This window comes from Aulonocara sp. 'chitande type north' Nkhata Bay, linkage group LG14 (genome assembly GCF_057382095.1).
Source record: "Aulonocara sp. 'chitande type north' Nkhata Bay isolate Kocher_YH1m ecotype deep benthic linkage group LG14, A_spYH_male_GT1.1, whole genome shotgun sequence".
Taxonomy (NCBI): Eukaryota; Metazoa; Chordata; class Actinopteri; order Cichliformes; family Cichlidae; genus Aulonocara; species Aulonocara sp. 'chitande type north' Nkhata Bay.
In genome coordinates this window covers 28,718,354-28,731,722 of record NC_141357.1, presented here as the reverse complement: position 1 = coordinate 28,731,722, position 13,369 = coordinate 28,718,354, and the positions used below count along the sequence as shown (strand labels likewise).

Below are 13,369 nucleotides of genomic sequence, written 5' to 3'. Positions count from 1 at the left end.
TGTGACCAAGTCCAACAAATGAGTTTCTTTTTTTATATATATATTTCTTTGAGAATCTAAAGGGTATTATTGGTCACAACACAAAACAGTGATTTGTTAACCGAAGCCTCTGGTTTTGCTGCCTGAGATCTTAAGTTAATTATGGATTAAATCCAGGGCTTCTGGGAAATGTGGGGGTGTGTTCTCTGACATCAAATGTATTACTTTGAAATAAGCCACTTGTATTTGTTTACTGACACAAAGATGGATTAATCAGACCTTTGCAATAAGTTGCCGTGTTTCCTTTGGATTTAAATGCGTCATGAAATTATCACCTCCCCACTGACGTGCTAAATAGCTGCTCGTGTTTAGCTTCAACATTTAACCCTGCAAGAGTTTCCAGAGCTACATTTACAAACAAATAGTGGCTTAAATGAGGCCCCAATCAATCTAAGTTGATATTTAACTGTTTGCTGAGCAAATGCCAATCTCTTACTCCCAGGAATCCTGACATGCGCCGCACTTAGTTGCTCTTTTTTTGGACAAGCCAGCAAGTTTTTTTTCTAATTTAAATATAAGGTAAGACATACTCACATATTTAAACACTCCTGCACATTTGAATACTTTAAAGACTTAAATGGTTACACAAAATATCACTGTTTTAACATTTTTCATGTATAAGGTCTGCAAGGGAGGTAATGTTGCAATCCGAGTTAATGCCTTTTTGACATTTGACTTAGATTTCCATACCATGTTTAAATTCCACAGTACAAATGGTTTTCAAAATATTTGTAAAGCAAATAATTATTTAGAGATTAATCTGCTCTATTATAATGTGCTTTGGCAACTTGAATAATACTTGAAAGTACACAATTTATGGTTGAAATCCACATGTGTTTTAGGCACATTTCTGGGGATTTCCTTTGAAAGTGAGCGCAACTAAGTAGAGTGAAAGTGCTCAATTCTTTCAGACAATCCATCAAAGTAATTCTAAATAAAGGTGAGGAATGTTGTGTCTTAATGTCTTTCTTTTTTCAATAGCTTGTAACTATTAGCTGGAAGAATGAATATGGTGCTTTCAGAGGCATACTCATTTTTATCGCATAGCATGCTAAATTGCAGTGAGCATGAAAGGTAATTGTGTCGATCCATAAAATCTAAGCAGGATATAGAATTTTGCCGTTAACCTAATTTTCTCTTTCACAGTTGCATTGTGAGGAAATGGACCTCTGCCTGACACTCCTGTTGATCTATCTCTGTAGCCAAGGAGCCACTGTAAACCTCTTAAAGATCTCAAAAAATCACTGTTAAGATTATACTGGATGATTACGTCCTGTGCCGATTGTTAATCTATATTATCTTTGTGCTCAACAGAATGCTGAGGTGGAAGAAAATCAACCAGTCTCGCTGGTGCCTCTTACAAAACCAGAGGAGGTTAGAGTCAAAACGCTTTTGCTGTTTTTTTTTCTTTCTTTTTGTTTTTCCGTGGTCATGGTTCTGGACTCCTAAATTAACAACTTGGAAAATAATAAGCTTTGGAATTCTGATGTGTGTCTATAGGAAACAGGACACAGCAGTACAGCACAGCCAGAATCTGCTGGTACTACAGAAGCCTCTATAATTACAACATCCTATCAACCACCTACAACAAGTAGTGGGCCCACTGGAGCCTCGTCGACAGAAGAAGATGATGGGGGTTGTCTGTCTCTTGGCAGAAGCCCACATTCCAAGGAAATTGTTGCTGCTGCCATTCAGAAAATGGGTGTGCAGCTGCTGCAGAACCTGGAGATGACGCCAGAGCAGCCAAATATTATCATATCTCCTTTAAGCATATCTCTAGGCCTTTCCCAGCTGGCTTTAGGTATGCATGTCTTGTTAATGTGCTTTTACTGCATCATATTTTATCTAAGCAAGTTGTTATTTTTATATGGTGTTACCACATCTGATGAATTGTGTCAGCAACTTACCCTAGTTTATTGTTGTCTAGAGAACACCATATTTCTCATCCAGTAATTGTACCCCTCTTTTTTTTCTCTTTTTACAGGTGCTGTAAATGAGACGAGGGAACTGCTGATGCATCATCTTCATGAAAACACTCTCCCCTGCTACCACCAGTCTCTGCATAGTATCTTGATGCAGCTAAAAAACAGTGATCTACACATTGCCACACGTATCTTTCTGCGTGAAGGTTATGACTGAGAAGATTGTGTCTTTAAATTTTAAAACAATTTTTCTCGTTACACCTTAAAGATGATCTGAGAGTATTTAGGAGAAATAAAGTCGGGATGTTTATGTTTTTAGGGTTTAAGCCAAAGGAAGTATTTGTCAATGAGTCTCATCGCTTTTATCGCTCGGAACCAGCAATCTTGGAGAATCTGGAGCAAATAAACACATGGGTAGAGAACGCAACTCAAGGAAAGATAGATGACTTCCTTTCTGCTTTACCTCCCAATCTGCTTCTCGTGCTCATTAATGCCGTCCATTTCAAAGGTGAGTGAGATTTTTAAATGCCACTGTATTTGTAAAATTCTGCCCATTTTATAAGATACTGTTTCCTCTCTAATCCCGAATGAAATCGACTGTTCCGAAGTGTTTTACATTTTGCTGCTATCTCAAACCGAGATCCTCCCTCCTTTGCTCCCACAGGAGAGTGGAAAGCTCGATTTGACCCCCGCTTTACCTCCAGAGGTGTGTTCTATCTCGATGAACAGCACATGGTTGATGTAGAGGTAATGGAAGATGCCAAACATCCCTTGAGTTTCTTCATTGATCATGAACTGGAGGCTCAGGTAAAACAAAAATATTTTCAAACCTCAAATGTTTGAAGAGAAAATTAAATTCCTTGGATACCCTCCATTTTACTAAAGCGCCATTCTTTTTCTTTGTGCAGGTAGCAAGCTTCCCATTCCTGAAGTCTATGAGTTTGTTGGTGGTCGTGCCTATGTCTTTGCAGACAAATATCTCTTCACTTGCTGCAAAGATCGATGTCTCTAACCTTTATAATCGACTGCCCAAAGAGAGGGCAGTTCAAGTAAAAGTCCCCAAATTCAAACTAGAGTATGGACAAGAGTTAAAAGATGTCTTTATCAAATTGGGTAAGACCTGTTTTCTGTGAACTTAGTGTTACATTTATAATTCATGACTTATACATTACATTATTGCTTGATGAAACTACTGGACTTTGTGTGAGATAAAGGTAGCGACATTTAACCCATGAACTGACCTTATACTCTGTGCTCTTTGTTAGGCCTTGGTGAGATATTTTCTTCTCCCAACTTGGCTGAGATTTCAGATGGCCCTCTGCTGGTGTCCAGTGTAATGCATAAGTCCAGCATGGAGATAAATGAGGATGGTGCAGAGGCAGCTGCAGCTACTACTGTGGTTATTTCAAGGGCATCCAATCCAGTTTTCCATCTCAGCCAACCCTTCTTCTTTGCACTTATGCATGATGTAACTAAAATACCGATTTTTATGGGTGTAATCAACAACCCCAATCCCGGAGCTCCTGTCCTACAGAAAGGGGAATTTGGAAGCAAGGATAAAGTGGGATTTCCCATTGACAAGAATGATGGGGCCCAATTTGGAGGCCCACCTAAGTAAGGACTAAAACCCTTTACAGCTCTTCCAGAGAAACTCAGACCAGTACAGGAAAGACTATTAGTTAACTCAATCAAAATATTTGTGAAAACTGATTCTGTGAACAAAATGGGGAGCCCAAAACTTGAGTATTCCTTTAAAATAATATAGTTGCTATTAGATGAGATGTCCTTGTCAAAAATAATAATTAAACAAAAAAAGTATGGTCATTGTTGCTTATACTGAGCCTATTTCAATTTGATGGCACATACATTTTGATCTCAACACAAAGTAAATTGGTTAGTGTCAGTATGAATCAGTATGTGTATTGGATGGTTTGATGTAATGACTCAATAAACTGAACTGATTTGAATCACACGTCATGCTTATGAGTTTCATTGTGACACATCGTGAAAACAGGTCGAAGCTTCAGCAACACTAAGACTACAACTTTATTACTTGACCAGCGCGTTTCGGCCTGTGGATGACCCTGGCTACAGACCGAAACGCTGACTTTTTCCAGATCCTTGTTTTTCACCATGCAGCTTAGAAGTAGGTGAAGTTGTGGTGAAAACCTTCATTCTGTTTTCAAAATGACATATCTTTAAAAGAAAAGGGTTGTTGTAAGTTGTTGCATTTCTAAAACTGGGAAAATGTAATGACGCAAACAGTGGTAGGGAGTATTCTTACATATATTGTCTCAGCAATTGCTTGCTGTGGATAATTGTCTTTGCCTCTTCTTTTCAGGTAATGAAGTGGTATCTTCTACCTCACCATTTTCCTTTTTGTGATTGTTATGAAAAAGACTTAACGGACAGATCTTCCTAAATGCAAAGAAAAGAAGCAGATGTTCAGTTAACATTACAGTTCGTTTTTTTTTTTTTTTTTTTTTTTATTTGGCAAATAAAAATATTAACATATCAAATCTATGTTCCTTAAGGGATTTCTTTGTATCTTACAAAAAATGTTACGGTAAAGTCTGAAGAATCCCAGTTTCCTATAAATGGGAAGGCACCATGAAACCCGCCTGACGTCACGTCATTGTTGGCGGTGACTTTAGCGAAGCTGATCTCTGATCAGTTTTCAGTATAACCAAGACACGCAGATGCACGATGTTTAGAAAGGCTAAACTGAACGCAGATCTGTAAACGGAAACGGAAGTCGTGGCTGCGCATACGCGCCTTGGCGGGTTGTTACAAGCTGTTGGCGCCACGGTCATAATTTTGTTGCTTACTGTCAGTGCTAGTAGTACTGAGGTTCTGTCTTGTTAAAACTTTCAGATATTTTTCTTTTGTTGTGGTAGCTAAAATCACCCTTTGTCAGCCATGACGAAACTCTCGGAGGGAACAATAGAGGTATGGTATATTTTTACAGCATAAATATTACGCCGTTTAATACTGCAAGCTGTAGAAGCTCAATGTAAATTGGCGCCGTCTACTTAATGGTGTCTTTGTTTAGGTGGAGTTGTTCGCTATCGTACGTTTGTTTGCATATTTTTGCATCCGCTGTAATCAGAACTGCGAACGTTGTTCGACGGTAGCTTAATTTGACATTAGCGGTTATTTACGTTTTTGTCTTCTAAAAACTGTGATTGTAGCAAAATGTGTTAAAGTTAAGGAGGGAAAGGGTGGTTTTGTTTTCGACAATAGTTATATTAAATGTAGAATTTATTATCTGAACGTATTTATAGGCTCTTTCAAATGGCACCGGTGTCAGCGACGCAGTGCTTCAGTTGGTGGTGAGTAGCAACTTATTTAATTATTTATTTTTTTGAAAATGTATATTTAATATTACTCAACACAACCACATATATTTAAATGAGATGGGATGAATTCTGCAAAACAAAGCTGGATTAGTTCTAGGTCATTCCATGAAAAATCAATCCGTAGTCCCCGCCTAACTTTTTTTTTTTTTTAATGGAGGCCTGCACGTTTTTAACTTAACCCTTGGATGCACAACTTACCAGTACCTACACTCTTCCACGAGTGGGGTCAAAAATGACCCCAAATAGAAACAATGCATTTTGCTATAAACTCGGTTGTTATTCTTCAAAATCTTTAAAACGAAGAGTTGTAATATTTTCATATTTGAGGTATTCCTCATAAAACATGTTTGTGACATGAGGCCCTTTACATTTTTATTTATTTTTTCATAAATTTTAAGAAATGGCAGTTTTTGTATCACTTGTGTATGCTTGCTCGGCATATACTGCAGAAGCTGGGCCTTCCCTCTGAAAGGCACAAGTTGTTCAGCCACTGTAACACAATCACTGAGAATAAATTTCTGCCTGCAGTTGACCAGGAACAGGCCCCATATGTAGCTGAAAGCTGCCATATGGTTTGTTTTCAGTCGGTAGGCTCTGGTCCTCTTGTCATCAAAGTGCAAGAAACGTCAAATATCTTTAAATCTTTGAATTGATATAGTGGCCTTGTACAATGGGTTATGCAGAGGACTCCCAAAAAGCACACCGACTGGTACATCCCAGTTCTTCTCACTTCCTGCAAAAATGGTCAATCAAATGAAGGCCGGAGCTTATGTTTGATTATATTTTTCCACTCTTTTCCCCTGTCTGTGGCTACTCTTCGTGCCTCCATGTTTGTGTGTGACAGCACCTCTTCTATTATATTATCAGACATGAACATCTTCCACGCATCTATTGGGGAGACAGTACTAAACCCAACTGCAAGCCCTGGCCGACTAATTCAGAATATTGTGGCTAGACCAGTAAGAGGGGCTCATTCTGTTAGACTCAATATCCATTTGCTCTTCAGAGGACTCATCAGAGGGCTCCTGTATCTGACTGGCCTTGTTAAGTGGGGGGGACAGTAGTCTGGGTCCTCTACATCTGAGATGTCAGATTCTGAGTCAGTGCCTCTGATGGGCTCTTCATCCCATCTGTCCTGGATCATTTGTAGGTCCACAGGGATCCTAGCTGGCCTCATAGCAGCCATGCTACTTTAAATATTTAAAAAAAAAAAAAAAAAACATCAGAAAGGACAATGTTTGAAATGCACAGGAAACTATAAACAGCGCTGCACATAAATGGTCCGCAGGTGCGCATTTGCAGAACCAGATAAGAAGTTGGAATGCGCGTTTGCGAACATAAGATGTTCTGGAGGAGGACAGACATTTGTTCAGAACTCTTAAAGATGTCGAAAAAGCAAGCTCCGTAGGCAATTACTTTGGTGTTTTTCCACAACAAAACAAGCGCCTATTCTCTGAATTTCCGGGAATACTTTTATTTTGACAGCGAATGCGCACCTGCGGACCACTTATGCGCAGCCCTTACTATTAATCACGTATGTTACTGTGTAAAAATTAATTCTTGATCCATCAGAAGTGTAAGTGGGTCAGTCAGAGTTGCTAAGAATGAAAGTTTCACAGAAGATTCCACAGGAACTGCTTGGGGTCATTTTTGACCCCGCTTGTGGAAGAGTGGGGTAGTGATACAAAAACTGCATTTTTCTAAAATTAATGAAAAAATAAATAAAAATGCAAATGGCCTCATGTTACAAACATGTTTTATGAGGAATACCTGGAATATGAATATATTACAACTTTGCATTTTAAAGATTTTGAAGAAAAACAACCCCTGGGGTCATTTTTGACCCCACATGTGCATCTAAGGGTTAAAGCTGGTTTCTGTCCCTGAAAGTATGTGTAGTGTGTGGGGTCGAGATTTTGCGTCAGTTTTGAGCCCTCTTAACTTAGTAGCTAAATATATGTACAGGGCTGAAAAGCTCTATTAAAAACTGCTGTCGGTTCGACTGTTATTGCCTGTGACAGGAGCACAAACAAACAATGGGACACTGGATTTTCTGTCTGTTTTCCGATTATTTACTGAAAAAGTAAATAATCAAGTCACACGGTTGGATGCTCTGTTGGGAGTTTGTCGATTCATTCCACGTTCAACTTGTGGCAGTCCTTTTTACTGAATTTATAAAAATCTAAATATCAAACTGAGGTATTTCAGTTCATATCTTATTACTTGTTTTGATGGCCCTTGACAGTTCCCCCTGAACACATACTTTCCTGCGGTTATGTTATGAGGGCTCAAACATGTTTAAAAATGGTAAAAGATTTGGTTAAATTTTTTTAGGGACTGACCCCTCTTAAGGGGCATGTCTAACAAATCACTATAAGACTTCAAAAGGCTAGTTTCTTAGTTAAAACCTCTCTCTGAGCAGTGACTTTACTTAAGAGGAAAGACTACAGGAAAATCATCCTTACTGAATCCATCTCACTGTGAAAGCAGCTGGGAATAAGGAGTACAGGCCCATAGGCAATAACTAAATATCCTCTATACTTTAAATAATGCAATCACAGAATGTGTAAGTTTACATAAGGGACACAATATTGGTCAAAAAATGTGTTTTTTTTTGTTTTTTTTTTTTTGTCTTTTTTTAAATTTTATTTATTGAACAGTTTTAATCATATATTGTTTTTCAGAATATTCGCAAGCTTGATGGAGGAACTGGTCCTTCTCGCTTTCGGGTGATGATGAGTGATGGAAGGCACACTCTGTCATGTGAGGTTTTTATTAAGTTTATTCACTGATGTATTTTGCATTGAAGTTTTAAACATGTTCATGTACCCATTCTAACCATCTGTTCTAAATTATTGAGAGTCACGAGTTTTCTCTGACAAATCTCTTACATGAAATTCCATTTTAACTGGCTTTTTTAAAAGATGTTCTACTAAATTGACTACTTGCATGGGGTTAAAGACGAAGCTATTGCTCTCAAGAGGCTCTTAAGTAGGGGGAACCTGGGTCACTCTTGTCTGACTTTCCTCTCTTAAACCATCTGCAGCATTCATGCTCTCCACCCAGCTGAACCATATGGCTGAGGAAAACATACTGGCCCCAAACTGCATCTGTAATCTGAAGAGACACGTGACCAATATACTGAAGGATGGACGGTATACACATTTTCTGCACATTTCTTTTTTTTTTTTTTTAACGTTCTCGACTTAATGGAAGCAAGCAGGCCTTAAAAACACTTAAATATGAATAAATACGGAGCAGAGGGCTGTTTTCTGTTGTTAATGGACATGTCTCATTACAGAAGAGTAGTAATCATTTTGGAAATTGATGTCATTAAGCCGGCAAAAGATGTTGCCGGTAGAATAGGAGACCCTACTCCTTACACTGAGGGTAAGTCTTTGAAATATACTTCATTAATATTACAGCAGTGCTCAGTGAATACGCTTATGAAGTGGGACTAATTTAGAGATGCATTAGTCACACATAATGGGTCATACTGTTACTGCAGGGTAACACTAATGTCAGGTCTTTCTTACAGGGCAAAGTAAAGGCCCACAGTCAGCTCCTGTCCCTGAAAACCGACCCCCGCTGCAGCCACAGAACAGAAATGAAGGTGAGTGAAAGGTTTATTTTAATCTTGAAAATGAATTCAAATTAATGAAATCTTAAGATTTGTGTGTGTGTGTGGGGGGGTCATTGTGACATCACCCATTGGCTTTGGATTCTACATTTTGAAGGTTTAACACTGTCAGAAGTTACCTTTATGTGGATGAAAGGGTGAGATTTTTAATGTATCAGCTAATACTAGTTTAGTGAGCACGCGGCATTCATAAACTAAGTGCAACTCGCAGACACACACTGGCTCATTAGTGTCAAGGAAGGGACTAAAAAAACGCTGGAAAGCAGCCTGTGTTGGTACACCTGCCAATCAGTGTGGTGTTACCCCTAATACAACTGTCCAGGTGGTTGAGTTATGTAAAAAAAAAAAAAAATCCCATTCAGAGTTGTTGTAAATGGGGAGACTTTCCTTGTGATCAAAATCTTTTTTTGTACGAGGGCTAGGGCGTAGCTCAGGAGGTAGAGTGCTGCATAGGATTTTTTTCTTTTCTTTTTTTAATGCTGCAAAATTGGGCATTTAAACTTGACTCAGTTTTGTGACCAGCCTCAAGTGGCACCTGGAGGAACTTCAACTTTTTCCATGTTTACTTCAATTTTCAGCTCTGGAGGTTGTATATGGGAACAGAAAAACACACTGTGAGCATGTAGTACATAAAGGACCACCAGGTGGTAGCATTTTTCTGTTGCTTTGTGGTATTCTGGGTGACCCACAGATTTATGGGACTTGAGTAATTTTGACAACCCCATTGTGAAATATTTTTCTTTTTAGCTGCCTCAAATGTCCTATTATTGACACACATCTTCCAACTGTCTTGTTTCATGTTACTGTGTAGCATCATGAAATTCAACAGCTACTTGAGCTTGTCTAGATGGAGAGCTGATTGTGCCTGCGTGTGTCAATCACCATGTTTATCTTCCTTTGACTGAAAGCGCTACTGAACAAACACGCAGCAACACAGGCTCGCAGGAGAGTGTGAAAGAGATGAATGAAGTATTGAATTTGCTTTTGAAACACTGTCACTTGATCATGTCAGAGATGAGCAGTATATCACAGCATAGCGGACAACTTGGACCAGGTGAGGTGTGCAGTCCAGCTATCATAAGGGTTTTGCTGTCTTCCAGTGTGTCATAGCAGGTATTCATCCCTCTAATCTGCCGTGTGGGAATTGAGGTTGTGGCAACCACCCTCCTCATCAGCACAGTCATTGTTCATTTCTCTGTGTGCTGCTTGATCTGGGGGCTTAATTACCAGAAGTGCAGTGGTTGGCAACGCGGGAGGACTTAAGTGGACACTTTGAACTCTAATCCTCCGCGTGAGACGCACACAAATCAAATGTGCAGCGCTTGTTCAAACGGAAAATCTCAAAGTCAGGCAGCACCGCTCTCCGGGGGAAGAGCAGCTCCAGTTTGTTATAGCATTTCACACTCTGCCCTGATTCTGTGAAATGTGAATCATCCTTCTCACCAAAATGCTGGATCACACATCGCCAACAACTTGGCTTGACAGGATTTTTGTTTCCTCTTTGAGTTGTTCCTGCTTGCTAGTTTCAAGAGTCAGTGATGGTAAATGTACTTTTAAGTCAATGGGTTGTTTTTGTTGGGTTTTGGTGGGATGGACTTCTTTCTCATGATACGAGGTAGTTACAGTGATCAAGCAATTGCAATCCAAAGAAACTGGATGGTTTCTTTTTGTAATTTGTCTCTGAATAATGTGCCTCTCTCATGACTCTTCATCACTGCTCTTCATTGATCATTTATTTTTCTCCTCATTCCCTCAGCAGTGAACAGAGGTTTAAACAGAGACTTTGGGAAGAAAGCTCCATCTGTTATGCCAAATACTCCAGGGGGAAGCTCCAAAGTTGTGCCCATTGCAAGCCTCAACCCCTACCAGTCCAAGTAAGTATTGTTGCCAGTCACGTTAATCTCTAAATGCTATATATTTGATATTTCTGGGTCAGCAAAAAGGCATTGTGTACATATGGCAAAAAAACTGAATGTCAACCAAAGAAGTATTCATGTGAGGAAAGGAGGCCATCATTAAGCCAGCTGTTTGTCAGTGCAGTTAGGAAATGCAAAATTAATACTTGGGAGATGCTGTTTGTCAAGAAATAGCAGAAAACCAGGGAACAGCTGGCACTAAAACTGCTTTTGAGTCATTAATCCAGTAATTTTGAACCCGATAATTCCTAAACATTATTGCAGTATTTTTGCTAAACCCTAAATAAAGTAGAAGGTATAAACTACAATTACATTTCAATCCTTAATTCAGTCCTTAATTATCATAGTTATTGGTGGCCAATTTAAAATAGCCAAACCCGTGTTTATCACACTCTTTGGACTGTGTAACCGGAAAGAATCCACTTGAACAGAAGAACATGCAGTTTCCTTGAATTTATACCCAGGACCCTCGCTGCCCTGGGGCAGCAGTGCTAACCACTGTACCACTATACTGACAATGGAATTCCAGATCCATAACTTTGGAATAAGGATGGGATCTGAGGGGTGGCTTTGCGGGGCTCGGTACGAAGGGGGACTTGCCGTGGGTGTCGATGGTGATTGGTGGAAACTCTGGACATATCCTGGGGCCCTTCTCGCTGATCGCTTCAGCTGTGGTGCCATGACTGATGGAAGTAATTATGACTCTAAGGTTCACAATTCTGTGACACGCAAATGTCAAATAGCCAAGACTTGGTCAGGCTCTACAGTGTAACGACAGTGTTGCATGGAACACGTGTTTGGAAAACTTTTTGGAAGGTCAGTTTCAGTCTTAAAATGGATCAAGGAGACTACAACCCAATATGAATGTATGCATGTTAGACTGCACAAGCCTTTCCAACAACCAACACAGGCACTACTAACCATCGACCAAATCTTACAGAGGAATGCCAGTGCAGAGCTCATACTGCTGGCACAATTAACTTAATATTAGGCTAATTAAAGTACATCTGTTATTTTCTTTCTAAATGGTAATCAAAATGTCTGTGAAAAACCTGTTGCAAAAGAAGCAAGTAAATTAAACGGGTTTAATGATGTTGTTGCTCAGTGATATTTATGCAAAGGTCTTCTAGGGGGCAGATGTTTAAAAGGTCACAATACCAAGTGCATGAATCCCTACATGTGTGTGGAGCTGACATCTGGGCTCATAAGGTGCCCGAAAAATGAAGAATGCAGAAATGATAAGCTCAGATTTTTATTTTTTATTTTGTAATAGGTGGACGATCCGCGCTCGTGTGACCAACAAGAGCTCCATTCGTACGTGGAGCAACTCTCGGGGGGATGGCAAGCTATTCTCCATGGAGATTGTTGATGAGAGTGTAAGTGTATTTGTACTCTGACTGTTAATTTTTGTGTTTAAAAAAAAAAAAAAAAAAACCCCACCAAACATCTCCTGATTTAGAAACCATTTGGACATATGTTTTTTTGTTTTAAATTAAATATTTATATTTTTCCACAGGGAGAGATACGAGTGACTGGTTTCAACCAAGAAGTGGACAAGTTCTACAGTCTTATTGAGGCTGGCAAGGTGAGATGTTCCTTCAGATAATGATTCAATATGTCCTAATTATTATGCCAAAACCGCCTTTTACTGCGCCGTCAAAGACTGATTTGGCTGTAGATTGTGCTATCAACAGCTGCCAGTACTTTGTGAGTTAAAACCACAGAGACTATGAATGAGTCATCTGGCTGCACTGTACCCATACAATAAGCTGCTTATGATCATCTGCCAGCCTTTGTTGATCACCTCTCCCCCTCCCACTGACTGCCTGAAGTCCTATCTTGTTTGCACCATTCAGTCAGGTGAAATGCTACCCAGATCTCTGATTAACATGTGGTTCATCCATCTGTGTGGGCCAGGTCTACTACATCTCCAAGGGCTCCCTTAAGCTCGCCAACAAGCAGTACACATCAGTAAAGAATGACTATGAGATGACACTCAATGGCGAGTCCACCATTATCCCCTGTGAGGACAGCTGTGACGTTCCCATGGTGCAATGTGACTTTGTCTCTATCGGTGACCTGGAGAACAGAGACAAAGATGCTATTGTTGGTAAGGAGTAGAAGTAACAATCTAGACAGGAATTTCTGAACCCAGCATGTGTCTTTAAGGTCCCACATAACTGTGTCAGTTCTTTCTTTTGTTCGCACAGTTTATTTTGAGAGGTGAACTGATAAACAGCCTGCAGCCTTTAACTGCAAATAAATGGCACTTTGTGTGAAAAAGAAATCAAAAGTGCCTTTGCATATTCCTGAAATATTATCAGCAAAAAACTCAAGTCTGGTTTTCCTGCTGAAAATTAGACTTGTGACAGTTTATGTTTTTATTTGTCAGTGTGTTTGTGGGTATTTGCAAAGTCCAGTGAGTGAAGCTGGCAGGTTGAAACTCTCAAAGTGCAATACTGTTAAGAAGACGGGCTGTATAAACATAAAAAT

The 13,369-nt window shown here is 39.5% G+C and overlaps 2 protein-coding genes across 4 annotated transcripts in view; both read left to right on the top strand.

The window, feature by feature from the left end:
* The first annotated feature begins 265 nt into the window (after positions 1 to 265).
* On the top strand, positions 266 to 3,933 carry serpinf2b (serpin peptidase inhibitor, clade F (alpha-2 antiplasmin, pigment epithelium derived factor), member 2b). 2 transcript variants are annotated; one of them, XM_086261915.1, is made up of 10 exons: positions 266 to 558; positions 882 to 979; positions 1,186 to 1,254; positions 1,354 to 1,413; positions 1,540 to 1,840; positions 2,024 to 2,167; positions 2,281 to 2,469; positions 2,626 to 2,768; positions 2,870 to 3,074; positions 3,227 to 3,933. In XM_086261915.1, the coding sequence occupies exons 3-10, from the start codon at positions 1,201 to 1,203 to the stop codon at positions 3,577 to 3,579; spliced, it is 1,449 nt and encodes a 482-aa protein (XP_086118041.1). In that variant the 5' UTR covers positions 266 to 558; positions 882 to 979; positions 1,186 to 1,200; the 3' UTR covers positions 3,580 to 3,933. The 2 variants fall into 2 exon arrangements, with proteins under 2 accessions (XP_086118041.1, XP_086118042.1); XM_086261916.1 differs by lacking the exon at positions 882 to 979.
* A 696-nt stretch (positions 3,934 to 4,629) lies between these two features.
* The window catches only part of rpa1 (replication protein A1), a 32,240-nt gene continuing 23,500 nt past the window's right edge, over positions 4,630 to 13,369 (top strand). The window contains exons 1-10 of one of the 2 annotated variants that reach the window (XM_086261914.1): positions 4,630 to 4,910; positions 5,246 to 5,293; positions 8,005 to 8,083; positions 8,367 to 8,475; positions 8,622 to 8,710; positions 8,859 to 8,933; positions 10,720 to 10,834; positions 12,150 to 12,252; positions 12,393 to 12,461; positions 12,794 to 12,986. In XM_086261914.1, the coding sequence (XP_086118040.1) occupies positions 4,881 to 4,910; positions 5,246 to 5,293; positions 8,005 to 8,083; positions 8,367 to 8,475; positions 8,622 to 8,710; positions 8,859 to 8,933; positions 10,720 to 10,834; positions 12,150 to 12,252; positions 12,393 to 12,461; positions 12,794 to 12,986 (910 nt within the window). In that variant the 5' untranslated portion in view covers positions 4,630 to 4,880. Of the gene's footprint in view, positions 4,911 to 5,245; positions 5,294 to 8,004; positions 8,084 to 8,366; positions 8,476 to 8,621; positions 8,711 to 8,858; positions 8,934 to 10,716; positions 10,835 to 12,149; positions 12,253 to 12,392; positions 12,462 to 12,793; positions 12,987 to 13,369 lie in introns of both variants that reach the window. The other variant, XM_086261913.1, reaches the window with a different exon arrangement.